General features: G+C 39.1%; 1 protein-coding gene across 4 annotated transcripts in view; it reads right to left on the bottom strand.

The window, feature by feature from the left end:
* The window catches only part of PARL (presenilin associated rhomboid like), a 59,365-nt gene that overhangs the window by 1,743 nt on the left and 42,463 nt on the right, over positions 1 to 15,159 (bottom strand). The window contains exons 8-10 of one of the 4 annotated variants that reach the window (XR_003433488.1): positions 5,892 to 5,993; positions 5,655 to 5,752; positions 1,660 to 1,736 (exon numbers count right to left, since the gene is read on the bottom strand). Coding sequence is in view for 3 of the 4 variants with exons in the window: in XM_027110656.1 (XP_026966457.1) it covers positions 2,149 to 2,260; positions 5,655 to 5,752; positions 5,892 to 5,993 (312 nt within the window). In the remaining variant the exon portion in view is untranslated. Of the gene's footprint in view, positions 1 to 74; positions 1,737 to 1,934; positions 2,261 to 5,654; positions 5,753 to 5,891; positions 5,994 to 15,159 lie in introns of those variants that run through there. The other 3 variants (XM_027110669.1, XM_027110656.1, XM_027110670.1) reach the window with 3 other exon arrangements.

Raw genomic sequence — 15,159 nt, 5'->3', positions numbered from 1 at the left:
GCAGCAGAGGCTGGGCCACGGAATGCCTTGGTAGCCACACTAGGGAGTTTTCATAGGCGACAACAGGAAATGACTAAAGTGTTTTTAGCACTCTGTGGCCTTGTGGAGAAGTACAGGACATTTTAGAGAGCAGCTGGAGAACGATCTTAACAACAGTCCAGGTTAGAGACAAGGGACTGAACTTAAGGCACTGGGAGTGGAGAGAAGGGGCTGGATTCTAGAAATGAGAGGTGAGAGAGGGAAATCTAGAATGGCCCCAGGTTTCTGGCTTAAGCCAGGAGTCATATTTGATGTGCCTCTGTAGTGGGGTCTGAGGATCTGTAACTATGCCTGGGACATAGTTCCATACTGTCTACAAAGTAGACATATGTACTGAGTGACAGCTTAGAGATATTCAGTGGGTCCAGAGCTCAGAAGACAGCCTCACAGAGATAACTGAAGCCACAGAAATGGAGAGAGACGAGACAGCTAAGAGTGCACTCCTGGGACCCCACACTTCAGAGGACAGTGGAGGTGGCGCAGGCTGAGAGGCACGCTAGCCAGGCAGAGCACAGCCTTGGGGTGCTCACATGCCAGCAGAGAATCCAAGATGAGAAAGCAAGATACCCCAGTGGGCAAACAGGAGAGTAGGGAAAGTTGCCAAAGCTATGGACAGTTAGGCTTATGCTTCTGGAGCTGGGTGCTGACCTCCCAAGGCCTCTCACAGGTAGGTAACTTGACCTTCCAAACGTTCCTTCTCTAAACATCACAAAGCAGAGAGAGCAGACGTGTCTTTGTTGCCTGTTTTCCAGATCTGCCCACGGACAACATGAATTTCATTTTGGACTCCATATGGAATGTCCATGTGATCTCAGCCTCCCATCCCATCTCTGAAAAACACTTCTTGTCTCATCTGTAAGTCACAGGGTTCTTAGCATAACTACATATTCAGAAATGTCAAAGCACAGCAGTGTGACCTTGGGCAGTTCCCACACACGACCGCCCTGGTTCCTTACTGGCAAAATGAGGGCTGGGTTAACAAAAATTCTCTCTCCTTAAAGTGACATTAGTTTAGACTATTCTAAACTAGAACAGAGTCCCCTGCCGGGCAAGAATGACCGGTACTTTGCAGCAGAGAAGAGTCCAGCTTGGTGGGAAAAAGATGAAGAACCACCATAACTGGATAATTCCTATGTGCTGGGCACATGCTGCCATTCAGCTCTCAACACCGTGTGAGGTGAGCACGACTCCCTTCCTTGTCATGAAGCCAGGCGCTCTGTGCCCGCCACCACGCAAGCCCGGCCCTCTCCAGCACAAGGTGCAAAATTTGGTGTAACTCTTTGAGATCAACCAAAAGACTCAAAAACTCTCCTATAAATCCTTTCAAGAAAAACTTTTTAAATTCTCAAATCGCATTTCCTAGAAATAATTCTCAATCACGAGGACGAGTTCCACTACAGTGAAGCTATGACGACGACCACTGTCTGCTATGTCAGTATGATGCTCCACTTCAAAGAATGTACATTTTCCAACATAAGATGCTATTAGGCTCAGATTCAAGTCCGAATTTATCCAAGATACTTCCTTCTAATTCTTAATTAGCTACAATTTTAACCTAGAAAGCAAAACTTAAAAATGTCTTTCTGTATATGCCACTCACTGCCACGAAACGTTACCTACCTTTTTGGGAAAATTTAGAAAATATTGCAGCTGTTATTTCAGACCCATGCCAGAGAGAAGATGCTCTTAACTTTTACCTGTTAACCAAGCAAGGAAAGGGGTAGGTAAGTAAGAGTAAATATTTAGCAGAGGTGCTAGAAGGCCAACATTAAAAAACAAGCACCTCTGAGTTCCAATCAGACCTTTCCATGTACTCAAACTATGTTAAATATAACAACGAACAGCAAGATTCCAGGGCAGCATTAGTGCTCTTCAAAAGAGACATATACCCGCTCTTTACAAACTAGAGATATAAACCTTTATTTCACAACTTTGTCATAATTCATTTTCTAATGAGACATGTACTGGGGACATAGTTTAAAATACTGGGAAAGCTAGATGCTCAGTGTCTTCCAGGCAGGAGCAAAGATGTGGTCACTCCAGGGCCGATGCATTCCTAGGGCTTCAGGCAGCATGGACCAGTCGTACCAGTATTGTCCAACCCCAGTTTTACTTAGAGCCACCTCCTTTTTTGGGGCCGTTAGTCCTCATTTCATGCCAAATTTTCACTAGAGGCTCCCTGTTCTTCCAAATGAGTTCATGACCATAAGTAATATACCATCTGGGGAAAAGAAAAACAAACCAGGTCCAACATTCAAACAGTATGACATACAAATGTCAAGTACTATGATGATATCAAGCTGACATTTTAAAAACTGAATGTCACTGTCATTTACTATCCAGCATATTAAAAAAGCTGATTAATTTATTTAATGTAGATCAATGACTTACCTTTAATATACAGAAGACATAAAAGATGGAAATAGGATGGACCATGTGTGACTGCTCCAAAAATGTAAGTACTTCACACACACTACTTTTAATTCACCACAACCCTGCAAATCAAGTATCACTTTTCCCATTTACAAACATGAAGAAATCAAGTCTGAAAGAAAGTCATTTGCCCAAGGCGCTAACAGCTTTTAAGTGGTCAATCAAGCACTCACTAGCAGGTCAGAGTGATTCTAAGCCTGGACTCTTTTTATTATGTCAAGTGTAAGAAATGTCAGAATCAGAATTTACTAATAATGATGGCTATACTAATTTAAATGTCTCTCCTTCCTCACCTTCAGCCTGGCTACACAAAAGGATCCAAATTCTGCCCACCTTTTAAAATACAGCTCCAATCCCCATCCTCTGTTAAACAATGCCTAAACAATGCCTAAAAGCAGCCTGAAGCAATAAGCCGAGGAAGCTGAAACACTGAGAGGTTTAGTAATTTAACTTGCTCAGGCTGCACAACTAGGAATGACCAAACTGAGACTAGAACCCAAATCTGACCCTGTAACCTGTGCTCTAACCGCGGTGCTACACTTCAGCCTCTCGGGAGCATCTGCTTAAGCTGAGGAACACACAGGGAGTGAGATCAGAAGCCCACGGCCTGGGGTCTGCACGACCAGGAGCTCTACCCGAGGGCAGCACAGGCTGAGAGAAGCTCAAAGGCACCTGCCTCCCCGGAGAGCTTCCCTGCAGGAGGGGCATTTGGAATGGCTATTTTAAAAAGCTTCTGTTATTGAAACTTTTATTTTTGCCCTGGTTTCCCCAAACAGATTTCATGTTCCCTGAGGCAGAAACTAGATTTTGTTGATCTTTCATCTTAGACACCTGACTGAAAAAATGCTCTATTCAATTTAATTGATATCAGAATGGCAGTTTAATGTTTTAACATTTTTTTAATGTTTGGAGCATGTATTTTTTTTTATTACAAAGGGCTTGAATTGTACCTGAATCCTAATTCTCACTAAATATAGTTAACATTTAATCATAAAAAGTCACCATTAAAATTTTGAAAAATAATCAGTAAATTTACAGAAAGAAAAAAAGCATTTTAAAAACATGCAAATTAACAGGCATGTTTACAAAATTCTTTTGGACTTAGAGTGACGTTCTCTGGTGAACTTAAAACAAGAGAAAAAGGATCATCCTATGATTCAAATGCAATTATAAAACTCTTACAAGAAATGAAACACTTATCGGGAACTCTCCATTAGTAAAGTGTCTTCTCAAATCTTTTTAACCTACTTATTTCAAGCAAAGAGTCAAACACTTTAATCTTACAGGTACTTGTTTTGATTATACTCGTAAGTTCAAATGTAATTGGTCATTTGGTTAAATTAAAATTAGGAAAATATTTCAAACTGACTAATTTTTGAGGTATCTTTTTTTCTGTTTGTTTTTGGTAGCAGCCTCACAGTCTAGTGCTCAGTCTGAAACTCCAGCTCTGCAATGACTCACTGTGTGACCTTGGATAACTCCTTTCTTTAAGCAGTTTCCTTTCTGTAAGTTGGACTACCTCACAGGATGTTAAGAGTATTAAATTACTCCTTAGCGTAGGCACACAGCAAATACTCAATATACATTAGCTATCATTACTGCAGCAGTACAAGGTGAAGACCATAAAATGTGGTCAGGGACATAAAGTCAAAGCAATGTGCAGGAGGTTACTAACAGATCTTTACCTTTTCTAACATCTTTAATCTAGACTGAGGAATCTTCACCATTAAAGATGTTAGAAAAGATGAATTCTAGATATGACCAAGATCTAGTAAATGAAAGGAGTTGAAATTAGAAACAGCAAAGAGAAAGGATTCCTCTGCCTTTCAGATTCTGGACTTTAAAATACATTTGATCCAGTTTTCAGAACAGAAAAAGGTAATCTAATTATAGTTGAGAGGAATAAAAAACTGCTGGGGAAAAGATCCTTTAAGTATACATGGAAGGAGCCAGGTAAATTTAGAGTTCATAAAACAAAACCCCTTTTCATCAGTCTTCATGTTTCTCATACTGTAATACCAGGTCAGTTTTTACTATTTATAATGGGCTGCTGTTAAAGCTCGAACTCACACATGCTATTCTTTAATCATCACTGAAAATTATAAATGGCATAATGGCATTTAGTTCCACCGCCTACTGGGCAAAACTGCTCCACTTAGAATAGATTTTTCTACTTTTTTTTTAAATTAAAAAACTAAGGTTTCCCATTGTTGTGAAATAAAGTAAAAACCAAATAAGGGTAAAAGGCAACATTATGCAAGAAAAGAGAGGCCATCAGGGATGCAGCATATCAGACAGACAACAGCTCTGCTGAAGGGCCTCTCACGGTCAGATGGACTCCAGAAGCCCTGAGGAAGTTCTATGACAGCGTCGCTACAGCACTACTATGTTTTAGGCAAGGGTCCATTGCCTGAAGCACAAGTGGGAGATCTTGTCACCACAATGTAACTGTAATCACTGTGGTGTGACAGAGGCTGGGAGGGCTCTGGATCTGGGTTTATTAAATCTCTGCTCTGCTACTTAAGAGCTGTTTGACCTGGGGAAGATCACTTCTGAGCCTCAGTTTCCATCAGTGAAACAGGGGTAATAATTATGTAACGCAAGGTAACTAACTCAGTGCCTGCAACATAACAGATGTTCAATAAGTAGTCAACACGAGTTTATGCCATCTGGCCTCTACTCCAGTCATGCAGCAGGCACCTGCACACTCATCGCAAGCAGAGGACCAGATCCACCCACTCAGGGTGTCTGCCCAGCACTGGTGAGGTCAGTGGTAGCCAGGTAGGGGAGCAGGGTAGGGACTGGGCAGGGGAGATGTGGCTTGAGAGTGGGGAAAGGAATACAGCACAGACTAGGGGGCTGGGCAACAGTCTCCATGAAGGACTAGGAATTTTGACAGTCATGAGTTCAGGTGACTTGAGGTTAAGGGGAGGGTAAAGGCACAGATGGTCTCCCTCTACAAATGACCGAGGCAGGGGCAGGGCCAACAGTCTCACGTTCCCATCTCATATGGTGAAGCTGCTCAAGATCAAAGCAAACCATGTTGCGATTTCCTTGCCCTCCCAACCCCACCTGCCCTGCTTCCATCACAGAAGTAACTGCCTTATTCTGCCTTCCTTAGGGGTGGGGGGAGGGAGATGAGCTGAGAAAGCAGTGTAACAGTCAGTCATGCTCAAACTTACATTCCAAAGAGAGCTCCCCCAAGATGTGCTGCATGATCAAAAAATTTCCATCCCAGGATCATTCCTGCTGTATCCACGGCAATAATGGCTTTTAGGGCCTGAAAGCCAGCAAAAGAGAACAGAACTGATACAACTTTGATTCCTCCAGCATTGACATTTCTAATTTAAGGGCAAGAATTCAGTCAATGTAAAAATATCACCACTGTCCCCAGCACTTCACTTCATAAAAATACTCACATTCCCTGCCGTGAACGTGAACATTGGAAGGAAGATAATGGCGAGCCTCCCTTCTGGGATCTTAGTGCAGACAGCTGCAAGGACAGTCATGATTGCGCCCGACTGCAAATTAACACATTGGGGAAAAAATGAAACTCTCATGTGCAACTGCTTAGTGACTATAACGTCTAAAGTAGAAATACTTTTTCCAGAAAGCTTACAAGCCACACATTTCTAGGTTAGCACAAAGTTAAAAAGTTTTCCGTTACTAACGTACAAAATATCAGGCAAAGGGACTCTAAGTCCGTGATATGGTAACCACCTGGCAAGGACTGAACTACAGGCAATAAGATGTAACAACCAGCATGTCAGCAGTTAATGAACTTCAGGGACAGTGTTATGTGTGGCACATGCATCATTTCATTTAATGACTAAAAAAGGACTTCTCAAACTTCAACAAAACTCCTCGAGGGACTTCCCTGGTGGCGCAGTTGTTAAGAATCTGCCTGCCAATGCAGGGGACATGGGTTCTAGCCCTGGTCCAGAAGATCCCACGTGCGCGGAGCAACTAAGCCCGTGCGCTGTAACTACTGAGCCTGCGCTCTAGAGCCCGTAAGCCACAACTACTGAGCCCACGTGCCACAACTACTGAAGCCCGCACGCCTAGAGCCTGTGCTCCACAAGAGAAGCCACCGCAATGAGAAGCCCGCGCACCGCAATGAAGAGCAGCCCCCAGTCGCTGCAACTAGAGAAAGCCCACGTGCAGCAATGAACACCCAACACAACCAAATAAAGAAAGAAAATTAAAAAAAACAAAAACAAAACTCTTCGAACCAGAGAGTGAGCATGAATTTGCCCAAAGAAACCCACACGTGTGGAATTTCTCCCAAATTTAATGCTTTACCATAAATCATGTGAAATTTGTATCCTGCTTCATTATAACACTAAACATTTTCCTTAAAACGTTTGACAAATGTTCTGCTCCAGGAAAGCATGCCAAATTTATCCCATGGCTCTGCATGACACGCCCCCCCCATCACAGCATCCTCCCAGGGATACACATGCATCCACCTGCTTGAGAAGCACTTTCCCCAACAGCCTTGTATTTGAGAATAAAAATTGAAACTTAAAAACCTTATGACCAGTAAGTCAACCATTTCTTGTTATAATTGAAATTATAATTGCTGTATAGTTTTATCGTCTATTGTGTTTTTCCACATTGCTATATAACCTTCATAATTTAAATTGATAATGGCTATGAAATATCTCCTGGATAAATTATGATAATTTAACTAAACTTTCTTAATGTTACACATGTTCCTAATTCCTCTAAATGCTACAATACTTGAGAAATTGGATCATAATCCCTTGTTTACATTAAATCTCATGATAATCATTCATTCAAATACTTGAGTCCTACCAGGCACTATGCTAGATGATGGGGATACAAAGGGGAACAAAATTGACAGTCCCTGCCTTAATGGAGCTTACAGACTGGCATGAAAGACATAAATGAGTAAAAACAACAAAATATAATCAGTTATGATGGGGAAGCACAGCAACTGCCAAACTGTTTTCCAAAGTGGTTTTTGTGTTTTACTTTCCTACCGGCAGTGTATGAGATTTCCAGTTCCTCCACATCCTCACCAACACTTGGTATGGTCAGTCTTTTAAATCTGTAATATAGGTTTATAGTGATATCTCAGTGTGGTTTTTATTTTCATTTTCCTAACAACTAATGATGTTCATCTTTTCATGTGCTTAGTTGCTATCCATACATCTTCTTTGAAGTGTCTGTTCAAACCTTTTGCCCATTCTTCTTGAATTTTTCTTTATATAGTCTAGACACAAGTCCTATATCAGACTTCTGACATGCAAATATTTTCTTTTAGCATGTATCTTGCCTTTTAACAGTGTCTTTGGAAGAGTATAAGTTTTTAACTTACATGAAGTCTGATTTATTAATTTGTGCTTTTTGGTCTCTCAACTATGAAATCTTTGCCTAAAATAAGGTCACAAAGAGTTTTTTCCTGTTTTCTTCTGTAAGTTTTTATTTTAGGTTTTACATTTAGGTCTGTTTCACTTTGAAAAAAACTCCAAAATACTCCTGAACCAGATTCACCAATTTTTAACATTCTGCCACATTTCACTTATCATTTTTTCTTTATATCCATACTTTTTTTCCTGAACCATTTGAGCATAGGCTGCATATATCATACCCTTTTACCCCTAAATACTTCAGTGTGTATTTCCTAAGAACTTGAATATCTTTATATATCCTACAATACAGTTCTCAATTTCAAGAAATTTTATACTGATATATTATACTTTCATTTAATCTATAAACATATTCCAGTTTTATCAATTGTTCCACTAATGCACTTGCAGCTGTTTTTCCCCACGTATTGCATTTAGTTGCCATGTCTCCTTGGTCTCCTAAAAGCTGGACCATTTCCACAGCCTTTTTTTAAAAAAGGGGTCCATTTTCATTAAAAGCCTCTGACTAAAAAAGGTGAAAATAAAGAATCTCTGCATGGGGTAGGCTAAACATCTGTCTAAAAAGCAAGTTGTGGGAATTCCCTGGTGGTCCAGTGGTTAGGACTCTGCACTTCCACTGCCAGGGACCCAGGTTCAATCCCTGGCTGAGGAACTAAGATCCCGCAAGCCACATGGTGCGACCAAAAAATAAATAAAATAAAATGTCATTTAAAAAAATAAAAAAGCAAGTTGCAATTTATTCAGACACATAAATATGTTTAATGTATAATAAGTACAATAAGTTATAGTCACAAAGAAACTGGCTTTACAGAGAAATGCACAGCTAATAATGCACAGCTAATTTCTTTAATATTTAAGTTTCTGTAATGAGGACTTTAGATGGAGAATATAATCATCTACGGAGAAGCAATTTAGAGGGTACAGGATTTCAGTGCTCTTCTTTCAATTCAGCTAACCAAATTATATTTGTTTCATTTGGGGGAAAAGTATAATTTTATTGGTTTTTTTCTCTCAGAAAATAAGGTCTCAACTTGATTTCTTCTGGGTTTTGTTGAGTTGACTTTTTTAGGTTTTATTTAAAAATCTAGGATACTCAAGTTGCACATCTTAAAGCCTGAAAGGTGAAGGGTTACTCTTTAACTTTCAAATTCTCAGTGACACTGACATCCACTCTGCTTAAATACAGTATATGCTGGTAGATTATAGTGGCAGATGTTGAAGTTCTAGCCAAAACAAATCTTTCAGAACAAATATAAATTTGGCCAGTATAACATGTTGCACCCTAGAGGAACCATGACCCAGCAAGTTTTGTGGGGAATCCCATCTTCTGAGGTAGTGCTGATATCCTTCCTTGAAAGCTGCTGTGATACATTAAGGACGTGGAGTGGGGAACCAGCGAAAGAGTGAACAAATTACGGAGGCTGTGTGTGCATGTGTGTGTGTCTTCACAAGGCAGCAACGGCCCTGTGAAGGGAAGTCAGGATTTCTGAAGAACCTCGTGTGTTACTATTGCAGACTTACATAGGAGCCAGTTTGGTAAATATACAATAGCAGACAGTTGATCTTAAGTAGAGAATACAGAATTCTGACTCCTGACCTCCACTGCAAAATTAACATGTATCTCCAACACCCAGCCTATCCCTTTTAATATGTAGTTGACTTTGTTTCCTTGTTCTTTCATTTTTTTAGCCTAAGCCCTGGGTTGTCTTTGTCCACTTGCCTGAACTCATGTCTTAGGTTCTCCTTAGGAATATTAATGCTGTCCTTCCACCGTGTAGCTTCCCCAACCCATTCCTAGGAATGCAGCGTGAGCTGGTTTCCCTGTTTAGGCTGACTGGCAACTATATATTAAAGGGTTGCGGACTTCAGGGATGCCTGGGACTCATAACTCTTAAAAGTTTTAGTAATTCCTAAAATGTAAGATAATCCTTTATTCTGAAGCAACTCTTCACACAGAAGACCCTAAACAGTTGGCAATTAAGAGAGGTAGATGCTATTTTCCAGAAATAGCCTTTTTAATATAAAAAAGTAGGGACCTTTCCTTTTAATTATAGGGACAATCAGAGTCAATTATAGGTGCATCTTTTAGAAATTTTTCTCTTAGGTGTTTTTTTAACATCCTATTTTGAAATAATTTAAATCTTACAGAAAAGTTTGCAGGAATAGTACAAAGGACTCCCAAATCTTTAAACATAAAAAATAAAAGCAAGTTGGGTTTACTGAAGTATAAGTGACACACAAAAAACTGCACGTTTAAAGTTTATAATAAAGTTTTGACACATAAATACCTATGAAACCATGGCCACACTCAAGATTATGAGTGTGGCCCAAAAGTTCATCATCCCCAAAAGTTCCCCGGTGCTCCTCTGCAGTGCGTCCCTCCTGCTCCTCTCCCATTCCTAGGCTACAACTTCTCTACTTTCTGTTAAGATAGATTCACTTTGAGTTTTATATTAATGGAATAATACAGCATATACTCCTTTTTGTTGTTGTCTGGCTTCCTTTACTCTGTATAGTTATTTTGTAATTCACCCATGTGGTTGTATCAATAATTTATTCCCTTACATGGGTGAATAATATTCCATTGTATGGTTATACCATAATATGTATATTCATTCACCTGATGGACATTTGAGTTTTTTCTAGTTTTGGCTGTTACAAAAAAAGCTGTGAACATTTGTGTACAATGCTTTGTGTTCTTTCATTTCTCTTGGGTAAACACCTAGGAGTGAAATGGCCAGATCATATGGTAAATAGATTATTATCTCCATCTAAAGCACTCATTACAGAAATTTAAATATTAAAGAAAATTCTCATTAGTTGTGCATTTCTATGTAAAGTCAGTTTTTTTGTTATTAAATTTTATTTTAATTTCATTTTTCCTCTGACTTTATTTTTATTTATTTTTTAACATCTTTATTAGAGTATAATTGCTTTACAATGGTGTGTTAGTTTCTGCTGTATAACAAAGTGAATCCACTATACATATACATACATCCCCATATCTCCTCCCTCTTGCGTCTCCCTCCCACCCTCCCTATCCCACCCCTCTAGGTGGACACAAAGCACTGAGCTGATCTCCCTGTGCTACGCAGCTCCTTCCCACTAGCTACCTATTTTACATTTGGTAGTGTATATAAAGTCAGTTTCTGTTTGACTATAATTTATTGTACTTATCATATTATTTTAAAGATAGGAGGCAGTTCCATTATCCTTCTAAAGTTTTCTCAAAGTGCCCTATATCTACATAGATTTAAATATATTTATGTGTCTGAATAAGTTGCAACTTGCTTTTTAGACAAATGTTTGGCATACCCCATGATTATTTTCACCCTTCCTAGTAGGAGGCTTTTAAGAATATAATAAAAATGAACCCTTCCTCCTCAGAAAAATTCATACATATTTTAGATATAATTTCAGGGACTCATGAACCCAAACCCATGTAGACCCTAGAGGTCTGCTTCTTTGATTAGAGGTAAAGATCTTTTATTCTCCACTAATAATTTGTTTATGTACACTGGTTATGAACTTGTAATCAATATGCACATATATTTTTATTTATTTCATAAGTAAACAATTTTCATTAAGTACTTTTCTTTATTAATATATAACCTTCATGTATCTATCATATAAAAAAATTTTTTTTTACACTATGAATTTTAAATGAATTTGCTCTAAGAGGCCTTCTGCTTCTACAAGCTACATACAGCTAAAAACCCTGGGCATTGTATGTAAAACAAATATAAGATGACTCTAAAAGACTGAGAAAGGAAAGCAGCCCAGCTAGGAACCTTAGGACCCAAGGAATGACACAGTGGTGAGTTCCCTGGGTTTTCTTTTGGCCTCATGCTGCTCAGACTGGGCTCTGGAGAAGCTCACAACCTAGAAACACCAATGAACTCGGACATAATAGACCTGTACCAAAAAATGCTCTCTCTAGCCAAAGGACTAAGAAAGCATAGCCTAGCAAGACACAAACTTTTAGACAATAACCACTTTACTCCAGCCAAACACCACAGAAACAACTGTGGCCCCATCTCCATCAGCAAAAGCTGAGTGGAGAGCCTGGACTTCCAGCCTTACAGACTGTAATGAGGTGTCCCACTGTCCCTGACAGGGTGGTGTCAGTGGGGGTCACACAGGCAGCAGTAATAAGGCACTCTTCCTCCTCCTAGCCAGGGCTGTATCAGTAAAGGTCTCCTGGGGAGCCCAAACTCCCCGCCCTGCAGCAACAAGAGCTCTTCCCCCGCAGTGTCAAAGGAGACTGGGGAACCTGGACTGCCTCACTCACCTGGCAGTAGCAATCACAGCACTGTCAGAGGCAGCCTGCTAAACAGTAGATTTAATTAAGATTAAAGTCTCATAACATAATGTCTGAAATGTCCAGGTTTCATTTAAAAAATCACTCGTCAGGGAATTCCCTGGTAGTCCAGCGGTTAGGACTCGGCACTTTCAATGTCATGGCCGAGGTTTGATCCCTAGTCAGGGAACTAAGATCCTGCAAGCTGTGAGGCGTGGCCAAATAAATAAATAAAATAAAAACCACTCATCATACCAAGAACCAGAAAAATCTCAACTTGAATGAGAAAAGACAATTAATAGATACCAACATCAAGATGACACAGATGTTAGAATTATCTAACAAGCATTTTAAAACAGCCATCATAAAAGTGGTTCAACAAGCAATTACAAACATGCTTGAAATAAGTAAAAAACAGCAAAGAAATAGAAAGGCTCAAAGAAATAGGAGATATCAAGAACAATGTAAACTTTAGAATGAAAAATACAATAACCTAAATAAAAATACTGAATGGCTCAAGCAGAATGGAAAGGACAGAAAATAATCAGTTACCTTGAGACAGAATAGCAATTACCCAATCTGAACAACAGAGAAAAAACAGACTTTAAAAAAAGTTAATGGAGTTTCAGGGACCCATGAAATAACAAACTATCTAACATCATGTCATCAGAGTCCCAGAAGGAGAAAAGAAAAAGGGTGAGGCTGAAAAAGTATCTGAAGAAATGGCTGAACATTTCCCAAAAGACATAAACCTATAGATTCAAGAAACCAAGTGAACCACAAACAAGATAAACACAGATATCCATGACAAGACATACAGTCAAACTTCTGAAACTAAAGACAATGGAAAAAGTCTAGAAAGTAGTAAGAGAAATGACACCTTACCTATAGGGGAAAAGCTATTTGAACAACAAAGAATTTCTCTTCAGAGACTATGGAGGCCAAAAAAAGTGGCACATTTTTCAACTGCTGAAAGAACTGTCAGCCTGGAATTTTATATCCAATGAGAATATCCTTCAGAAATGAAGGGTAGAAAAAAAATGAAAAAAGAAAAAAAAATTGAGAATCTGTCACCAGCAGACCTAACTGGCTAGTGGCTAAAGGAATGGCTAAGAGAAGTTTTCTAAACAATGAAATGATATAAGAAGGAAATCTTGGAACATCAGAAAGAAAGAACAATGGAAAAAGTAAAAATTGAGTGTAAATACAATAGACTGTCCTTCTCTCTTGGAATTTTCTAACTTACGTTTAATGGCTGAAGCAAAAATTACAACAGTGATATTTTAAATGTATGTAGAGGAAATATTTAAGATGATTATAATTTGGGGAAGGTATGCGGACAAAAAGCAAGGTAAGGCTCACTTCACTCAAACTGGTAAAATGATACCACCAGTAGGCTGTGGTAAGTGATATATAGACTGTAGTACCCAGAGCAGCCACTAAAAAGTTATACAAAGAGAAACACTCCAGAACACTATAGATAAATCAAAATGGAATTCCAAATGAATCTGCACTAGTGATCATTTTATTTCACTTGCAACCTTGTAAGAGACTGAAGATACTTTCCTAAGCACAAGAATTCAGTTTATGTACAAGTTAGACCAGTGATGAGTTAAATCAATGAAGTTACAGCAAGCAGGTTATCATAACGTTGGTGAGCAAATTCAGCCTATGATAAACTATTTACAAACATAACCATACAAAATCTATGGGATGCAGTAAAAGCAGTCCTTAGAGGGAAGTTCATAGCAATACAGGCCTTCTTCTTTTTTTTTTTTTTTGCAGTACACGGGCCTCTCACTGTTGTGGCCTCTCCTGTTGTGGAGCACAGGCTCCGGACACACAGGCTCAGTGGCCATGGCTCATGGGCCCAGCCGCTCCGCAGCATGTGGGATCTTCCCGGACCAGGGCACGAACCCGTGTCCCCTGTATCGGCAGGCAGACTCTCAACCACTGCGCCACCAGGGAAGTCCCCAGGCCTTCTTTAAGATATAAGAAAAATCTCAAATAATCTCAAATCTAACCCATCACCTAAAAGAATTAGAAAAAGAACAAAAACCTAGTCAGCAGAAGGAAGGAGACATTAAAGATCAGAGAGGAAATAAAACAAAGATTAAAAAAAACAATAGGACAAAACCCAATAAAATCAAGAGCTGGTTCTTTTAAAGGGTAAACAATTGACAAACCTCTGGCCAGGTTCACCAAGAAGAAAGGAAAGAAGACCTAAATAAAATATGAAGGAGGAGAAATCACAACTGATACCACAGAAATACAAAAAACCATAAGAGAATACTATGAATGATTATATGCCAACAAACTTGACAATCCAGAAGAAATGGACAACTTTTTAGAAACATACAGCCCACCTAACCTGAATCAAGAAAAAATAGATAACTTGAACAGATCACTAGACACGAAATAGAATCTGTAACTAAGAAAACTCCCTGCAGAGAGAAGTCCAGGACCAGATGGCTTCACTGGGTAATTCTACTAAACATACAAAGAAGAACTTGTACTGCTCCCTCTCAAACTCTTCCAAAAGACTTAAGAAGAAAGAACACTCCCAAAGACATGCTATAAAGCCACCCTGATACCAAAACCAGACAAAGACACTACCAAAAAAGAAAATTACAGGCCAATATCTTTGCTGAATACAGACACAAAAATTCTCAACAAAATATTAGCAAACTGAATCCAACAACACATAAAAAAGGTCATACACCATGACCAAACTGGATTCATCCTAGGGTCACAAGGATGGTTTAACATATGCAAATCAACCAATGTGATTACACCACCACAAAAAAAGGAAGGACAAAAACCACATTATTATCTCAATAGATGCAGAAAAAGCATTTGATAAAATTAAACACCCATTTGTGATAAAAAAAAAAACCTTACAAAAATGAGTACAGAGGGAACATATCTCAACATAATAAAAGGTATTTATGACAAACCCACAGCCAATATAATACTCAATGGTGAAAAGCT

The sequence above is a fragment of the Aethalodelphis obliquidens genome, unplaced genomic scaffold (assembly GCF_003676395.1).
Source record: "Aethalodelphis obliquidens isolate GAN/ISIS:26980383/991018 unplaced genomic scaffold, ASM367639v1 scaffold1, whole genome shotgun sequence".
Taxonomy (NCBI): Eukaryota; Metazoa; Chordata; class Mammalia; order Artiodactyla; family Delphinidae; genus Aethalodelphis; species Aethalodelphis obliquidens.
The sequence above is the reverse complement of the archived record's forward strand: the minus strand, read 5'-3'. Positions and strand labels throughout refer to the sequence as shown.